The sequence below is a fragment of the Mugil cephalus genome, chromosome 16, assembly GCF_022458985.1.
Source record: "Mugil cephalus isolate CIBA_MC_2020 chromosome 16, CIBA_Mcephalus_1.1, whole genome shotgun sequence".
NCBI lineage: Eukaryota > Metazoa > Chordata > Actinopteri > Mugiliformes > Mugilidae > Mugil > Mugil cephalus.
The window spans coordinates 147,903-165,053 of record NC_061785.1 but is presented as its reverse complement, the minus strand read 5'-3'; the positions used below and the strand labels follow the sequence as shown (position 1 = coordinate 165,053).

The following is a 17,151-nucleotide window of genomic DNA, read 5'->3' as shown; positions in this document are numbered from 1 at the left end:
ATTAAATAAGATTTATCATAAAAAACAACAGAACCCAAACGAGTGGATCTGACTGATGTGTGACGACTTTAATGTTCACTTTTCTTTTCTGGTACAAAATGATGGTTGTTCTTCAGTGTGGCACCACCACAAACACCAAGGAATGACGACATGACGGTACATTTATACAAAAACCATCGCAGATATAAATACACTATTTATAAGACATATTTACACAAGGACATCCCCTCAGAGCTCAGAAATATTCAGCCACAAATCACAAAACCCACACAGAACAAGGACAAGGGGTGAGGTAAGGTCTCAGTTGCTGGGATCTGGGGGCAGGGCTTGTGCTTAGGAGCTAGAGGTGGGGCTTGTCCTAGGTCTGGGTCTGGGAGGATAGTCTCAGTGCTAGAGGTGGGCTGTCCAGTCTGGGATCTGGGGGGCAGGGATAGGTCTCAGGTGCTAGAGGTGGGGCTTGTCCTCAGGTGCTGGGATCTGGGGGCAGGGATAGGTCTCAGGTGCTAGAGGTGGGGCTTGTCCTCAGGTGCTGGGATCTGGGGGCAGGGATAGGTCTCAGGAGCTAGAGGTGGGGCTTGTCCTCAGGTGCTGGGATCTGGGGGCAGGGATAGGTCTCAGGAGCTAGAGGGGCTTGTCTCAGGTGCTGGGATCTGGGGCAGGGCTAGGTCTCAGGAGCTAGAGGTGGGGCTTGTCCTCAGGTGCTGGGATCTGGGGGCAGGGCTAGGTCTCAGGAGCTAGAGGTGGGGCTTGTCCTCAGGTGCTGGGATCTGGGGGCAGGGCTAGGTCTCAGGAGCTAGAGGTGGGGCTTGTCCTCAGGTGCTGGGATCTGGGGGCAGGGCTAGGTCTCAGGAGCTAGAGGTGGGGCTTGTCCTCAGGTGCTGGGGTGGAGATTGGTCTCAGGTGCTGGGGGTGGGGAAGTGAAAGGTGCAAGCACTAAAAAGACAACTCTGTACAAGGGGACACAGTCACATTAGCGAATCAGGATGCTGGATTTGTTTTTACAGTGAATAAAACCAAACAAACACAGTAATGGGGCGGAGCTAAATGAAGACAGGGCGGGCTTTGTATGGGCAAAACACAATTTTTGTTTTTCTTGGGAGCAGTAGATCGTTTCTCAGTGTTTTCAGAAGTCTGAGTTCATTAAAATGAAAAATGAGGTTAACGAATGAAACTGAATCCAGGAGACACAACTCTGGATTCTGGATTTTATGTATTCGAGTGATTTTAGTTCAGTAGCCAATCAGAAGGAAGCTTCCCATCTGTTCTATTTTAAGAGGACGAAATAAAATAATGCATTTCTTCTCAGCCTGAAACCAAGTAGAAGCTTCCTCCTTCAAGTTGCCAGAAGTGGCTTTTGATCAGTTTCTGTCTCATTCCTGACTGAGTTGGATTCTGAGAGATTAGATGTTGAAACAGGACATAATTATAAAGTAATATATAAAATCCAGCTGCATACTGAGGTTTGAACTGTTGATTAATTTAATTCTTGTATTTTACCTGAACAGTTATTTCAGTGTGAGTAGTTTGAGACCAGGTCGTCTCTGTTGGTCCTAATGGCCGTGATGAAGGAACCAATCAGAGGAGGTGAATATGAACAGAGGAGAAAGAAACAGAATAAAACATTAGAGGAATCACAAAGAGACTAAAGGACCAGACGCTCCGTCCAATGAGAGTTCAGATCTGAATCAACACTTGGTCCTGGTTGGCTGTTGTTCGAAGCCCCGCCCCCCGAGTCCAGCGACTCCTCCTCCTCTGAGGTGAGTGGTGGAGGGGTGGAGGGGTGGAGGTGAGGAAGAGGAGGAAGGATTTCTACATGGGAGGAACGACCAGTCCAGACATGGCTGCAGAAATAAAGAACAAAGAGAATTTACAGTTTCCTCTAACATGGATCACCGCCCCAAATCAATAACCGGATGTCCAGATAAAATCCAAACTAGGCATGAACACACTGTTCACCGGGAAGAGTTAAATACGCAGAACTAGAAAAAAAGAAGTAGAACCTTGTATCTCTAAAGCTGTTTATATACGGTACTGTGTATATGTACTATGACAGCAGTAGAGTGTGTGTGTGTGAAGGTTGACTGATGCTGGTCTCTGGAGGCCTTCAGCCTGGTCTGGTCTGGTGTAGTTTGGTCTGGTCTAATCTGTTCTGGAACCAGTCTGGTCTGGTCTGGTCTGGTGTAGTTTGGTCTGGTCTAATCTGATCTGGAACCAGTCTGGTCTGGTCTGGTCTGGTGTAGTTTGGTCTGGTCTAATCTGATCTGGAACCAGTCTGGTCTGGTGTAGTTTGGTCTGGTCTAATCTGTTCTGGTACCAGTCTGGTCTGGTCTGGTCTGGAACCAGTCTGGTCTGGTCTGGTCTGGTCTGGTCTAATCTGGTCTGGAACCAGTCTGGTCTGGAACTTTGTCTTTGAAACATTTTAACTTCCATCTTCTGTCTCCATTTATACTTTATGTTTATTCCTTTATTTTTCAGTTTTCTGGACCAAACGTCACATTAAGGACAAATTCTAATTCTTCCCTTTGTTTTTATTGTTTTTATTATTTTGAGGTTTTCTGCAGCTGTGACTATTAATGACTGTCAAGGAGTTTACACACTCTGTACACACTGTGATGGACACACACATACACACACGCAGATAAACACACAATATCACAAACACATAAACACACAGTAACACACACACCGTAACACACAGTAACACACACATCGTAACACACAGTAACACACAGTAACACACACACATAAACACACAGTAACACACACCCTAACCCACTGAGGCGTTTTCCTTGTCCAGAGCAGCATGAATATTTAATGTGGACAAACCTCTCTGTCAGAAACACTGACATCACACACACTGACTGCAGCAGAGTGTGTGTTTAATGTGTGTGTTTACAGGGTGGATCTGTGGGTTGTAGTGAATAAAACATGCATCAGCATCACTGTCCATGCACGACTAACAGGACTCAGGTTACCCACCCTGAGAGTGTGTGTTCCATGTGTGTTCTACATGGACCTTTTAAACCTGCTGATAAATTAGTGCCAGTTCCTGAAAAACATACAAAAATAAAGAGTCTCCTCCTCCTGGAAGTAACTGATCTAATAGTCCAGAGCCTTCTGCTGGATAACTAGTTCATGGTGATTATCTTCAACAAGTTATTTAAGACCAACTGATGCAATGAGGAGCTTTTCATGTCTTCACCAACCATGTGTAAAGACACATCCCGTGGTGGTGGAGAAGATGTTAGTCTGGTGGAGAAGGGTCAAATCATTGGCTGCATCAAGCAGAGGAAACATCTAGAACAGGGGTACTCAATTAAAATTCAGAGAGCTCCAGTTACTAAAATTTCCTCCCAGCAAAGGTCCGAATCTAATGTCACTCGAAATAGTATATCTTGATGTAAATAAAATCAACAACGTACACACATTTCTATATTATTTATTGTCAAATTCCAGGTGTTTTCAAAGTAATAGCCCATACTTTTAACATACCAATATTCTGAACTTATCGAACTACAATCGATTTGATTGGCTTGGCCAGTGATGATGCTCCTGACGTATGAACAAGATTAGCAGCACATGCATGAATTAATTATTTTTTTATTAATCATTTGAAGCCTAAATGGATCACTGACGAACCATCAAAGCATGCCGATTTTGAATTACCATAACTTACAGTTTTTTGCACCATTGACGATACAAAGTGTGGCTGAACACTGGGAGGTTGTGCTTTTGTCTCTAAGATATTCGTGTCATCTCAAGGGTATGACTAACTTTCACCCACAAATTCCTCCATACAACTCTCTCTTCCTGGGGCTCTAGGATCGTACGCGCTCCTCAACCTGGAGCGTGGACTGTGTGTACTGATCTGGAGCCAACAGCAGCGATGCATCATCATTGCCGTTTTACAGAGAGCACAACTTCCCAGTGTTCAGCCACGCTTTGAATTTTGGCCATCTTGAGTTAGGATCATTTAAAGGTTCTTTGTGTGCGTAGACGGATGTTCAGGTCTTAAAGTGTTAATATTCGAATTTTAACTGAACTGTCATTGGGGCTTAAGAACTTCGTTAGAAACTGGAAGGATAGTGGAGAGCCATCGTCTTTCAGGAATAAATGTGGTGGGTTTAAAAAATATCCAAGATGACAACACCGGGATTCATGGGGCTCAAACAGTGAAAGAGTGGTTCAGGGAGCATGAGACCAGACCAGAGTCCAGACCTGAACCGCATAGAGAATCTATATGTAAGTATGCAAGATAATATCATAGTTGTAGAGGAGGTGTAGAGGAGGAGGCGCTGGTCTACCTTGCAGCCCGTTGCTGTTGGAGCAGTTGGGAGGAGGAGGAGGAGGAGGAGGAGGAGGAGGAGGTGAAGCTTGAGGACGGACGACCGGAGCAAATGCACTCTTCTGCTTAACAGCAGCAGAGAAAGAAAAAACTCCATGGGATGAATTACAGTTGGACACAGCCATCGTTGGACTGGACGGGACCACTGGAGGACATGGAAGACAGAAGGGACAGTTATCATAAATACATAGATTTGATTGATTGATTGATTGATTGATTGGTTGGTTGGTTGATTGATTGATTGATTTATTGATTGATTGGTTGATTGATTGATTGATTGGTAGTACTGGTAGCACAGATAGTACTGGTAGTATTTACCTTGGTACTTACTGCCATAGTTGTTGGTTGATGATCCATTGAGGAAACCCGGTGATGTTGCTACTCCCAGGTTGCTCATGGTACTGTTGCCATATCCATTCATGCTGTTGCTAACGGTGTTTCCATAGTTGCTCTGTTGGGGGGTGGAGCTTGGTGCATATCCCCGTGGCGACACGCTGCTGGTGTTACGACTGTAGCCCACTGCAATAGACCCGGTGGTGTTACTAGTACTCTTCATGGTACTACATAGTAGTACTAGTCGACAGTACTACGTAGTACCTGGTGGAGGTGCAGTAACTAGCTAAAGTCCAGATCAAATCAAATGTCCTGTGAAGGTTCAGGTCCGTGCTTGTCTGACCAGCTCCCATTAACCTCATCATCCTAATTACAGCGTCCCTCACATGTTTCTCAGATTCTAGAAACGTCTTCCCTCTCCAGAACTGTCCCGGTAATGTTAGCCATTAAATTAGGAACACTTGCAGCTTAGCTTAGTGATGTTAGTGACATTAAGCTTCAACATTATTTATTTGTTATTTCAACTTTATCTTCTATAGCCTCAAAGTAAAACACTCAGGGAGAGGACAGTGGTGTCAACTAGAAGACACACAGCAAATTTTATTCAGATTGTCATAATGGTCAGAATACTGACTGGTCAGAATATATGAGGATATATGAATACTGATGAGTTTAAACCTGGTGGATTCCTTTTACATCTCAGTGCCACACGCTTATTAGGGGCATTTTAGGTTCACACAAGAAAAGACGTCCTGCTGAGACTCAACAACACCTTCAGACTAGCGGTGGTGAAGTGTCCTCTTGCCCCTGCTCATACCTTGCGTCGTCTCGGAGACGTTGACGGCCAGCTGTCCACTGAAGGAGTTCACTCCCATCATGCCGTGGGACGCACTGTTGCCTAGAGACGAGATTTGGTTGTGGTTTCTCGGAACGCTGTAGAGGGCTTCAGCAATGTCCGCCGCTCGCTTCAGGATGATCTCCTGCAGAGGACACGAGACATGAAACACCAGAGAACACCTGGACTCAGACCTGGGTCCAGAAACCAGAGGACACGAGACACCTGGACTCAGACCTGGGTCCAGAAACCAGAGGACATGAGACACCTGGACTTAGACCTGGGTCCAGAAACCAGAGGACACGAGACACCTGGACTCAGACCTGGGTCCAGAAACCAGAGGACACGAGACACCTGGACTCAGACCTGGGTCCAGAAACCAGAGGACATGAGACACCTGGACTCAGACCTGGGTCCAGAAACCAGAGGACACGAGACACCTGGACTCAGACCTGGGTCCAGAAACCAGAGGACATGAGACACATGGACTGTCTGACAAAAGAACATTTGTTCTGAATGAGTGGAGAGTCAACACACACACACACACACACACACACACACACACACACACACACACACACACACACTCTTATTTGTTGCCACTGTTTCTACGTTTGGATTTACATTAATTTACAACCTGTGTTCAAGGTCAATAGACCTGAGACTGTTAGTGTGTGTAACCGTGTGTGTGTTATCGTGTGTGTTATTCTGTGTGTGTTACCGTGTGTGTGTTACTCTGTGTGTGTTACTCTGTGTGTGTTACCGTGTGTGTGTGTTACTGTGTGTGTGTTACTGTGTGTGTGTTACTGTGTGTGTGTTACTGTGTGTGTTACCGTGTGCGTGTGTTACCGTGTGTGTGTGTTACTGTGTGTGTGTTACTGTGTGTGTTACCGTGTGTGTGTTACCGTGTGTGTGTTACTCTGTGTGTGTGTTATTAACCGGTGGTTTGAGAAGCGTGTCGGTGAGAGCTCCCTCCATCAGGGTTTTAGGACTCATAAACCTGGAGGAGGAACAAGATGAGGAGGAAGAAGAAGATGAGGAGGAGGAGGAGGAAGAAGAAGATGAGGAGGAGGAAGAGGAGGAAGAAAATGAGGAGGAGGAGGAGGAGGAAGAGGAGGAGGAAGAGGAGGAGGAAGAGGAGGAGTACAGGTGAGGGTTACCTGGTTGTTATGAGGCATCCCATAAAGAGCTTCGACCAGATCAGCTGCTCTCTTCAACAGAACCTCCTGGAAGAAGAAGAAGCAGAAGAAGACGCAGAATACAAAGTTATTTTGGACAGAGACAGAGACAGAGGACAGAGGACAGAGGACAGAGAAAGAGACAGAGACAGAGGACAGAGACAGAGACAGAGGACAGAGACAGAGACAGAGGACAGAGACAGAGACAGAGACACAGAATCAAATGTCTGTCTTTGAGGCTCAGCACACACATTCTGACGGTCGTGTAGTGTATCAGTGTGTGTTAGTGTGTGTTAATGTGTATGAGTGTGTGTTTGTGTGTGTTAATGTGTATCAGTGTGTGTTTGTGTGTGTTAATGTGTATGAGTGTGTGCTAGTGCAGGGGTCTTAACCTTTTTGGTCTGTGGGTCCATTCAAATATGACAGTTTTTTATTGATTTTAATTGACCTGAGTTGTGGTTTGTTGTAGTTTTTTGCATCACGACTAAATGTTTCAGATCATCAGTAAAACCTGGTGCTGGGTGGTGGTGGTCTGGATTTAGAGAAATTCTGTGGTGATAATTTAAATATATTCAAAATGATAAAACTTTCAAATTAAATAAATAAAATACAAATAAAGTGCAAATGAAAATGTTGCCTTTAACCTGCTGATGAACACAGTGATATACATTTCTGCATGTTTGGTCGTGGTCTGATTTTAAACCTCTGGTTTCCTTTATAGGTTTCCATGATCGCTGACTTGATTCTTCTTCCCTCACCATTACTGTGCAGTAACTCAGGTCAGACTACTGCACAACTTTAAACAGACATTCAGAGCCATGAACCCAGAAGCATCCTGAGCCCTGAACGCCTCATATTCAGCCATGAAACCAGTTCCTTCACAGTGACACTGGACGTAGAAGAGCAAGAATAACCAGACGGGTTGTGTCAGATCAGTCAGTGTGTGTTAGATCAGTCAGTGTGTGTCAGATCAGTCAGTGTGTGTCAGATCAGTCAGTGTGTGTCAGATCAGTCAGTGTGTGTCAGTGTGTGTTAGATCAGTCAATGTGTGTTAGATCAGTCAGTGTCTGCGTGTAAGTGTGTGTTAGATCAGTAAGTGTGTGTAAGATCAGTCAGTGTGTGTCAGATCAGTCAGTGTGTGTTAGATCAGTCAGTGTGTGTCAGATCAGTCAGTGTGTGTTAGATCAGTCAGTGTGTGTCAGATCAGTCAGTGTGTGTTAGATCAGTCAGTGTGTGTCAGATCAGTCAGTGTGTGTCAGATCAGTCAGTGTGTGATAGATCAGTCAGTGTCTGCGTGTAAGTGTGTGTTAGATCAGTCAGTGTGTGTTAGATCAGTCAGTGTGTGTTAGATCAGTCAGTGTGTGTCAGTGTGTGTTAGATCAGTCAGTGTGTGTTAGATCAGTCAGTGTGTGTCAGATCAGTCAGTGTGTGATAGATCAGTCAGTGTGTGTTAGATCAGTCAGTGTCTGCGTGTAAGTGTGTGTTAGATCAGTCAGTGTGTGTCAGTGTGTGTTAGATCAGTCAGTGTGTGTTAGATCAGTCAGTGTGTGTTAGATCAGTCAGTGTCTGCGTGTAAGTGTGTGTTAGATCAGTCAGTGTGTGTTAGATCAGTCAGTGTGTGTCAGTGTGTGTTAGATCAGTCAGTGTGTGTTAGATCAGTCAGTGTGTGTCAGTGTGTGTCAGTGTGTGTTAGATCAGTCAGTGTGTGTTAGATCAGTCAGTGTGTGTCAGATCAGTCAGTGTGTGTCAGTGTGTGTCAGTGTGTGATAGATCAGTCAGTGTGTGTTAGATCAGTCAGTGTCTGCGTGTAAGTGTGTGTTAGATCAGTCAGTGTGTGTAAGATCAGTCAGTGTGTGTCAGATCAGTCAGTGTGTGATAGATCAGTCAGTGTGTGTTAGATCAGTCAGTGTCTGCGTGTAAGTGTGTGTTAGATCAGTCAGTGTGTGTTAGATCAGTCAGTGTCTGCGTGTAAGTGTGTGTTAGATCAGTCAGTGTGTGTTAGATCAGTCAGTGTGTGTCAGTGTGTGTTAGATCAGTCAGTGTGTGTTAGATCAGTCAGTGTGTGTCAGTGTGTGTTAGATCAGTCAGTGTGTGTTAGTGTGTGTTAGATCAGTCAGTGTGTGTTAGATCAGTCAGTGTGTGTTAGTGTGTGTTCGATCAGTCAGTGTGTGTTAGATCAGTCAGTGTGTGTCAGTGTGTGTTAGATCAGTCAGTGTGTGTTAGATCAGTCAGTGTGTGTTAGTGTGTGTCAGTGTGTGCTAGATCAGTCAGTGTGTGTCAGTGTGTGTTAGATCAGTCAGTGTGTGTCAGATCAGTCAGTGTGTGTCAGTGTGTGTTAGATCAGTCAGTGTGTGTTAGTGTGTGTTAGATCAGTCAGTGTGTGTTAGATCAGTCAGTGTGTGTTAGTGTGTGTTCGATCAGTCAGTGTGTGTTAGATCAGTCAGTGTGTGTCAGTGTGTGTTAGATCAGTCAGTGTGTGTTAGATCAGTCAGTGTGTGTTAGTGTGTGTTAGATCAGTCAGTGTGTGTCAGATCAGTCAGTGTGTGTAAGTGTGTGTTAGATCAGTCAGTGTGTGTCAGTGTGTGTTAGTGTGTGTTAGTGTGTTTCCGTTTGTGTCAGTGTGTGTAAGTATGTGTTAGTGTGTGTTAGTGTGTGTAAGTGTGTGTAAGTTTGTGTCCGTTTGTGTCAGTGTGTGTAAGTGTGTGTTAGTGTGTGTCAGTGTGTGTAAGTGTGTGTTAGTGTGTGTTAGTGTGTGTCAGTGTGTGTAAGTGTGTATTAGTGTGTGTTAGTGTGTGTAAGTGTGTGTCAGTTTGTGTAAGTGTGTATTAGTGTGTGTTAGTGTGTGTAAGTGTGTATTAGTGTGTATTAGTGTGTATTGGTGCAGAGAGCAGAGCTTCATTGAGTCGTTATCTTAATTAAACCTTCAGTTAATCTGCTGCTGTTTCTCATTAACAACTTCTGCAGTCGGCTTTAAATTACCCCCCCCCCCCCCCCCATATTCATTCCTCCCTCCCTGCATCCATCCATCCATCATTCATCCATCATCACTCCATCATCACTTCATCATCCATCCATCATCACTTCATCATCACTTCATCATACCTGCATCATCAAGAGAACATGGTTCTGAGTCTGATGGCGGAAACAAACTAAAACAGGTTAAATCTGATAATAGTCAGTGTGTGTGTGTGTATGTATGTGTGTGTGTGTGTGTGTGTTATAATGTGTGTGCGTCCACATCCTTGCCACATGGCTGCACTCACTGATTACCTGATTTGACTGTTTCCACCTCCCTGTTTACCAATGGGCTTTACACACACACACACACACACACACACACACACACACACACACACACACACACACACACACACACACAGTTTTACTTCTATTCAATCATCCCTTGTGTGTATGCTTTTAGAATTCCGAATGTTCTCTTGTTGGTGTGTGTTATTGGGTTAGTGTGTGTGTGTGTGTGTGTGTGCGTGTGTGTATGTGTGTGTGTGTGTGTGTGTGTGTGTGTGTAGGTGTGATCTCTAACCATGATGAATGTCATCTCAGTTCATTTCCACAGGAACAGGTTTGAACCTCTCAGTCCATTAAACTCATTCTCAGCGTCTAAACTAAAACTGAGACTTTCTGCAACACATTACATCTGTCACCAGCCACTTCCTGTGGACGGGCACCTGCAAACCACATACAGCATATCCTATATACACTTATGCTATACCAGTTACACATATAGTGTTGTGTCAGCTCCAGTCACAGGCTGTGGGTCGACCCCCACAGAAAGGAGACCTTCAATACACCCACAATATTAGGGACGTGGTCATAATGTTGTGACTGATCGGTTCATATTAATGAATGCTGATGTGTTCTTATCTCTTTAATTTAAGGTTTTCTCTGGACTACTGCTCTAAATGTCTAAAACTGTTTGGACTCAGATAGAAGAGAAGTTGTTCAGGGAGTCACCAGATAAACGCGTTGATCAGGTTTCTGGAGGATGAGCTAGTGTTTCTGTGTGTAAACCAACAAACAGCTCATAGCTGTAGATCAGATCACATGTAAACCCATAAACCTGGGTTCATTCAGGATTACTTCCAGTCATTAGAGTCTCTGTGGTCGGCAGTCACTCTGCCGCATGCTGAGCACAAGGCAGCGTGGGTAATTGAATAAAACCATCACAGATGAATTATTAAAGACTTGGTGGGATGTGGTTTTCATTACGGGGCTAACAGCATGTCAGCTCACATCAGAGCAGCTGGAGACCAAAACACTCTTTGAACTACTCCAGTCATCCTGCTTCACTGGTTGGATGTCGTTCATTAAACATCTGTCCTGTCACGTGTTAACATCCTGGTCTCAGAAACCCCAAGAACAAACACCTGATCCAGGTCCAGGAGCTGAGCTACTGATGAAAAATCATCAAGTAAGATGTAAGAACATTTGGGACAATGTGACAGATGAGACCAGAGTAGAACAGTTTGGTTTAAATGTTTGGGCATCGTCATGTTTGGAGATGAACCAACACTGCATTCCAGCATCAGAACCTCATCCCTCCATGACACATGGGGGCGCTAATGTCCTGGTTTGGGCCTGTTCTGCTGCATCTGCTCATCATTGATGGACCAATGAACTGTGAATTCTACCAGTGAACTCTGAAAGAAAATGTCAGGACATGAGTCCATGAGCTGAATGTGAAGAGAAACTGGGTCATGGAGGAAGACAAGGAGCCCAAGAACACCAGTGGTTCTCCAGAAGAACCAGATGAATGTTTAGGAACAAGTCAAAGTCCTGACCTTCATCCAGTAGAAATGTTGGAGCATCAGCTGATGAGAGGAACCCACCAACATCTCACAACTCAACTGGTTCTGTTCTGATTAATGGATCAGATTCCTCCAATTGATCAGACGTTACCACAAACATTTAGTTACAAGGACTCACAGACTCACACACTGGACACAATGAGTCAACAACATGATCAACACTAGACCAGTTTAACATCATTGAGTTCTCTCTGTCTGTTGTCAGTAATGTGCTGATGTTTTGAATCATGTTTATGAAGAAAAGTAGAAACCTTTTAAGGTGTTCTGTACATTATAATGAACATGTGCTTCTAAACACATCAGCATTAATTTGCCTCTCAGCCTCCAAACCATCCCGAGACCCGGAGGACGTTCCTCAAATAAACCATCAGACAGTTTCTGGATGTCCATAGTGAAGGTCTGATAGAGACTCTGTACATGTGTGTGTTTGGTAAAGAAACACACTATGTGAATTATACAGAGTGGGGTGTGTGTGTTAAAGGCTGAGTCAACACGCACACAAGTTAAACAAGTGAATCAGTAGATGCAGCTGATGATTATCGGCCTGTGAGCAGTCGACCAGAACTCAGACTGATGGAGAATAAAACAACAATCATCACTTCTTCCCTCTGTGTTTGGATAAAATGATTGTCGTACCTTGGGCAGTCGCTCTGGGTCCCCCGGGTGACGAGGAATGACCTTCTGTAACCTCTGGAAGCCGTAGTCAATGGTTGGCTCGTTTAGCGCTGAGGACAAGGAAGTTCATTGATTAGTCCCTGATGGTACTCATCAAAGTTGATGCAAAAGGATGGCTTGTTGATACCCACTGATTCAATGGGTATCAACTTTATTGTTACTGTAATAAGTAATGAATGTTATCATTGTTCCCTTGTGTAAACACTATAGGTTATTTGTGTATATGCTATTTTTATTTATTCTTGAATTCCATGAACATGCTGATGAAAATTAGCATTTCAGCTCAGATGCATTTACATTGTCAAAATGTCGATTGATGTCCATTGTTGCTCTCAAATAAAGAAATTGAAATTGAAACATGTAATGTCAACATATTACATTAGGTACCTTGACACAGATATGTAACATGTTCACAGAATAACAGCAGAAAGTTCACAGCTTCCTGTCTGGTCAACCAGGCCTTTTATTGTCCACTGATAATTATATGGCTGTAGAGATACTGGGAAGGTCCCATTGATCAGTCAGTCTGGTCTGTTAGGATCATCATCAGAGGTCAGGGTACATGTGAATTAGTTTTATCTCTTTCATGGAGCGTTCACACTACAAGCAACAGCAACTACGACCTGGTCATCGTTACCATCAGAGTCCCTCTTAAAGAGTTGCATGAGGGGTTGAAATATCGCTGCATCAGAGGAACAACTAAAATGCCTGAGATGTGCGGCTGCTAGCGCTGCAACATTAGACTCAACATTAAGTCCGTTTATAACACAGCTACTGTAGACGTTTGCATCTGTGGCTTAGTGGCTGGAATAGATTTTCATGACCATGACATGAAGAACTAGAAGTAGAAACCCGTGGACATTCAGTGCTGCTGTTTGTCATTTCATCTCCAACCTCCTCCAACATCATTTACACTTTAAACTGTCCGGGAGCTGATAAATCAGAGCGTCAGTAAATGCAGTCAAGCACAGAGAGGAGAGAGTGTGTGTTACTCTGCACGTTAGTGTGTGTGTGTGTGTGTGTGTGTGTGTGTGTGTGTGTTACAGTGTGTCCGTGAAGTTCATGAATCATAATCACGTCTTGGTTCTTCTGCATTTAACAAGCTTCAAACTGACTCTCCTCTACATCACAAACAGTGTGTTGGTGTGTGTTGTAGCATGGTCTTGTGTGTTGTAGTACGTTATTGTGTGTTAGTGCATGTTAGTGTGTGTTGTAATGTGTTCCTGTGTGTTGCAGTGTGTTGTAGAGTGTGTAGTGTGTTGCTGTGTGTTGTAGTGTGTGTGTTGAGTCCTTGAAGGATCAGTGGGCGTAACCGTGGTGGTTATGAGACATCGTAGCTGAACAGACGTCTGTGTTATCAGCTGAATGTGACCTCATGTTGTTGAGTGAAGAGCCTCTAAAGAGAAACTCAGTCAATGTTCATTTAGCTTTGACTCATCCTGGATGCAGATGTTAACCACTGGACTGATCTGACTCATCCTGGATGCAGATGTTAACCACTGGACTGATCTGACTCATCCTGGATGCAGATGTTAACTACTGGACTGATCTGACTCATTCTGGATGCAGATGTTAACCACTGGACTGCTAATAAAGATCTGATTGGTTTGAATTGATCTGACATGACATCAAGCATTGACTTCCCCCTCAGAGTCAAACCCTCTTCATTTTGAATGGATTATTCTGGAGGACAATTATTTCACTGCATTATATTTTATTAATTCATCAGCATGGAGCTACTTTAACCTCCATGACTTTATGATGAACACATGCAACACTAACGTCACATGATATCTCTTTGATGGATGATTTATTTTAAATGTAGATGTTATTAGTTAAGCTCTTACACACAGAGCTACTACAGGGCATCTATGACAAAAACAGAGCTGAGAGTTGAGGAAGTGAAACCAGACGGGAGGTGTGTGAGAGATCAATGCTCAGTGATGTACAGTCATGAACATTTCTTGACCATTTCTGTCCGTCTGCCTCAGGACGTATTTTACCATCACATGGAAAACAGAAGTCACGGTTTTGCCTAAACGTGTTTCTACAGCACCAATGACCTTGACATTCTTACATATGTAAACTCTACTGCTGCATCTAAACTGTGTTTGACACTGATTTTCTTTTATTGCAGTTTGTTGGTCATTCATTAGTCTTTATTGAACTGAACTATATTATTTCATCCACTCTTCGTCTTTGTGTTTCTGTTCCGTGTTTGCCTTTGTATGGTTCCCCAGTGCATTTTCATCATTCATTAATGCGTCAGTAATAATATCTCATTAGTGGAAAGACTTGGGCACCACCACATTGACTCAGAAACAGAAACATTTCCACTGTCTGTTCATAACAAAATACAAAGACTGATGGAAGGATACAAGACGTCACTGGACGTATCCCTAGTCTAGGTATAACTCTTCAGACTGGTTGGATTCAGTATAGACAGAAGTATTAATAAAAATAACACCAATACAGAGGACTTACAATTTACAAATTCAACACCTGAGCACAGGTGATATTGATAAATTGGTGATAATTATAATTAGATTTGTTTTAAGAGTTTTCTGTAGAGATTTCAGAGGAGACAAGCAGCTGGGCTGGGTTTATCTTTTCGTACAAGTCTTTGTTGTAAAGACTTTAGTAGAAATGTTTTCCCATTAGACCAGTAAACAGTTCCAGATTAAGAGCAGGGTTGATCTGCTCCTGGTTCTCATTCAGTCTGAGGGTCAGTGATTACCGGTGTAGACGAAGCGTCCCGGCGCTCCCTTACAGAACTGTTTGGACTTGTAGGACAGCGTCACCTCCACGACCCCGGGGATATGACGGGGAGGAGTCTGGACCCGGATGGCATGAGGAGTTATCAGCTGGAGACAGAGGGACAGAGTCAATGGGACAGAGGGACAGAGTCAAGACTCCAAGTGTCCTCTATACAGAAACAGGGGGACAAGGGGAGCCAGAAGGACCAGGGGTACATCTACCTACCTCACTCCACACCAGCATGGTGCCGAAGACGACTTGGAGTCCGTCAAAGAAGTTGTCCCCAATCAGGATGACAGTGGCTCCACCAGTAGTCCAGCCCTCACTGGGACTGATGGCTTTAATACAGGGAGTGGCTGCTGGACCAGAGAAAGAGACGGAGATGGAGACGGAGACAGATATGTAAGCATCTCATCATATCCAGTTCAACTTGTACACAGATGAAGCTTCAACCCTCTATGGACCAGGAACCATATGTGGTAACTTGGTGTCCTGGTTCCTCTCAGTGAGGTTTATTGTCATGTGGCTTACATTGAGCCAATCAGAGAAGATCAAGGAAACATTGTCAGGTCTAATCAGGGTCTAATGTGGTCTACAAGGTCCCCCTCTGAACTGGTTTATTAGGAACCATGAAGAAGAACAAGTGTCCTAATGTTTCTAATGTGATGATGTTGACAAGTGTCTGAATCAGCTCTGATGTTCTAATGTGACAAATACATGTTTACATTAGTTTAAGGACCAGGAACCAGATATGAGACCAGGAACCAGATATGAGACCAGAACCAGATATGAGACCAGGAACCCGATATGAGACCAGGAACCAGATATGGGAGATTAATTCATCTGGATTTAACACAGGACAATTAGCAAAATTTAAAAAAGTCTTCTGACATCCTGCAATAACACTCTGACATAAAGTATGTCAGTGAGAGCCCAGTGAAGGGTCTATCCATGTCCATCCATCAGTCCTCTGACTTTATCTGTGTTAAAAGTGTTGATGTGAAACATTCACGCATTGATGACACCTGAGGAAGAGTTTCACTAACGAAAGGTTGAATTCCTCCAGCTAACGTCACTGATCCACTGTCAAATATGTTTGAATTATACAAGGAGAGAAGAGCAGATGTCCACCTGAAGACATGAAGCTGGTGGCGTCTCTTTAGATTCTTTGTTTTCTGTCTCAGGGAGACGTAGCAACATGGACACCACTAATAATAAATAACAATTAATCGCTTTTATATAGCACTTCATCATAAACACTCAAAGTCCCTTTACATCAAAGTAAACCACTGTTTCCTGCACAACTTTAGCATAATCTAGTTTAGTGACCTAGCTTAGCGAAGCCTAGCTTAGTAAAACCTAGTTTAGCATAGACAAATTGTCAGAGTCTGGTAACTCTCCATCCCTCTGGATCTCCTGGATCCTTCTCCAGCCAATGTATGACTGCTGGTACCACATTAAGCCCCTCCCACAAGATCTGATTGGGTCCCAACACAGAGACGCAAGAACAACTTTCCTACGATGTAAATAAATATGTGATCTGTGTCAGTATCTAGAAACTAGAATCTGTCAAATGGCTTCAAGAAGCTTGAACGTTTTCATTGGACTGAACTACTACTGCTAGTACTACCAGTAATACTAGTACTACCACTAATACTACTACAACTACTACTGCTACTACTACTGATGATAGTAATAATAATATGACCCCTCTCAGGGTCCAGACCCACAGGTTGAGAATCCGGATCCTCTCTAACACACACACATGAACACACACAACATTTTAATTGGGTCGTGGCTTTTATTCGCTTTAGTGGAGTTCAGCCCAACATCACACACTATCCCACTAACACACACACACTGACACACACTAACACACACACATTAACTGACAGACACTGACACACACTAGCTCTGGTAATGACTACTTCTTCCTCTTCTTTCAAGTGCTGCTGCAGATTAATTATAAAGTGAAATGAAAGCGTGTGTGTGTGTGTGTGTGTGTGTGTGTGTGTTAATCTCATCACTGATGATATTACAGCAGCGGTCCTCAGAACAGTGTATAGCTCTCTGCTGGTTCTGACCTGTGTTCAGGTTCTAGATGTTTGGTTCCTTCATGAATTAATTACTGAATCATTAACGAGTCGTTAGTTAATGAACTCCTCTGGTTCTAACCTGGACCCTCCTCTGGTTCTAGTCTAG

General features: G+C 43.7%; 1 protein-coding gene across 4 annotated transcripts in view; it reads right to left on the bottom strand.

The window, feature by feature from the left end:
• Positions 1-814: 814 nt before the first annotated feature.
• ebf3a (EBF transcription factor 3a) overlaps positions 815-17,151 on the bottom strand; it is a 31,423-nt gene continuing 15,086 nt past the window's right edge. The window contains exons 9-16 of one of the 4 annotated variants that reach the window (XM_047608371.1): positions 15,175-15,305; positions 14,930-15,056; positions 12,154-12,242; positions 6,674-6,739; positions 5,496-5,658; positions 4,664-4,864; positions 4,305-4,490; positions 815-1,841 (exon numbers count right to left, since the gene is read on the bottom strand). In XM_047608371.1, coding sequence (XP_047464327.1) covers positions 1,810-1,841; positions 4,305-4,490; positions 4,664-4,864; positions 5,496-5,658; positions 6,674-6,739; positions 12,154-12,242; positions 14,930-15,056; positions 15,175-15,305 — 995 coding nt within the window. In that variant the 3' untranslated portion in view covers positions 815-1,809. Of the gene's footprint in view, positions 1,842-4,304; positions 4,491-4,663; positions 4,865-5,495; positions 5,659-6,673; positions 6,740-12,153; positions 12,243-14,929; positions 15,057-15,174; positions 15,309-17,151 lie in introns of all 4 variants that reach the window. The other 3 variants (XM_047608370.1, XM_047608373.1, XM_047608372.1) reach the window with 3 other exon arrangements.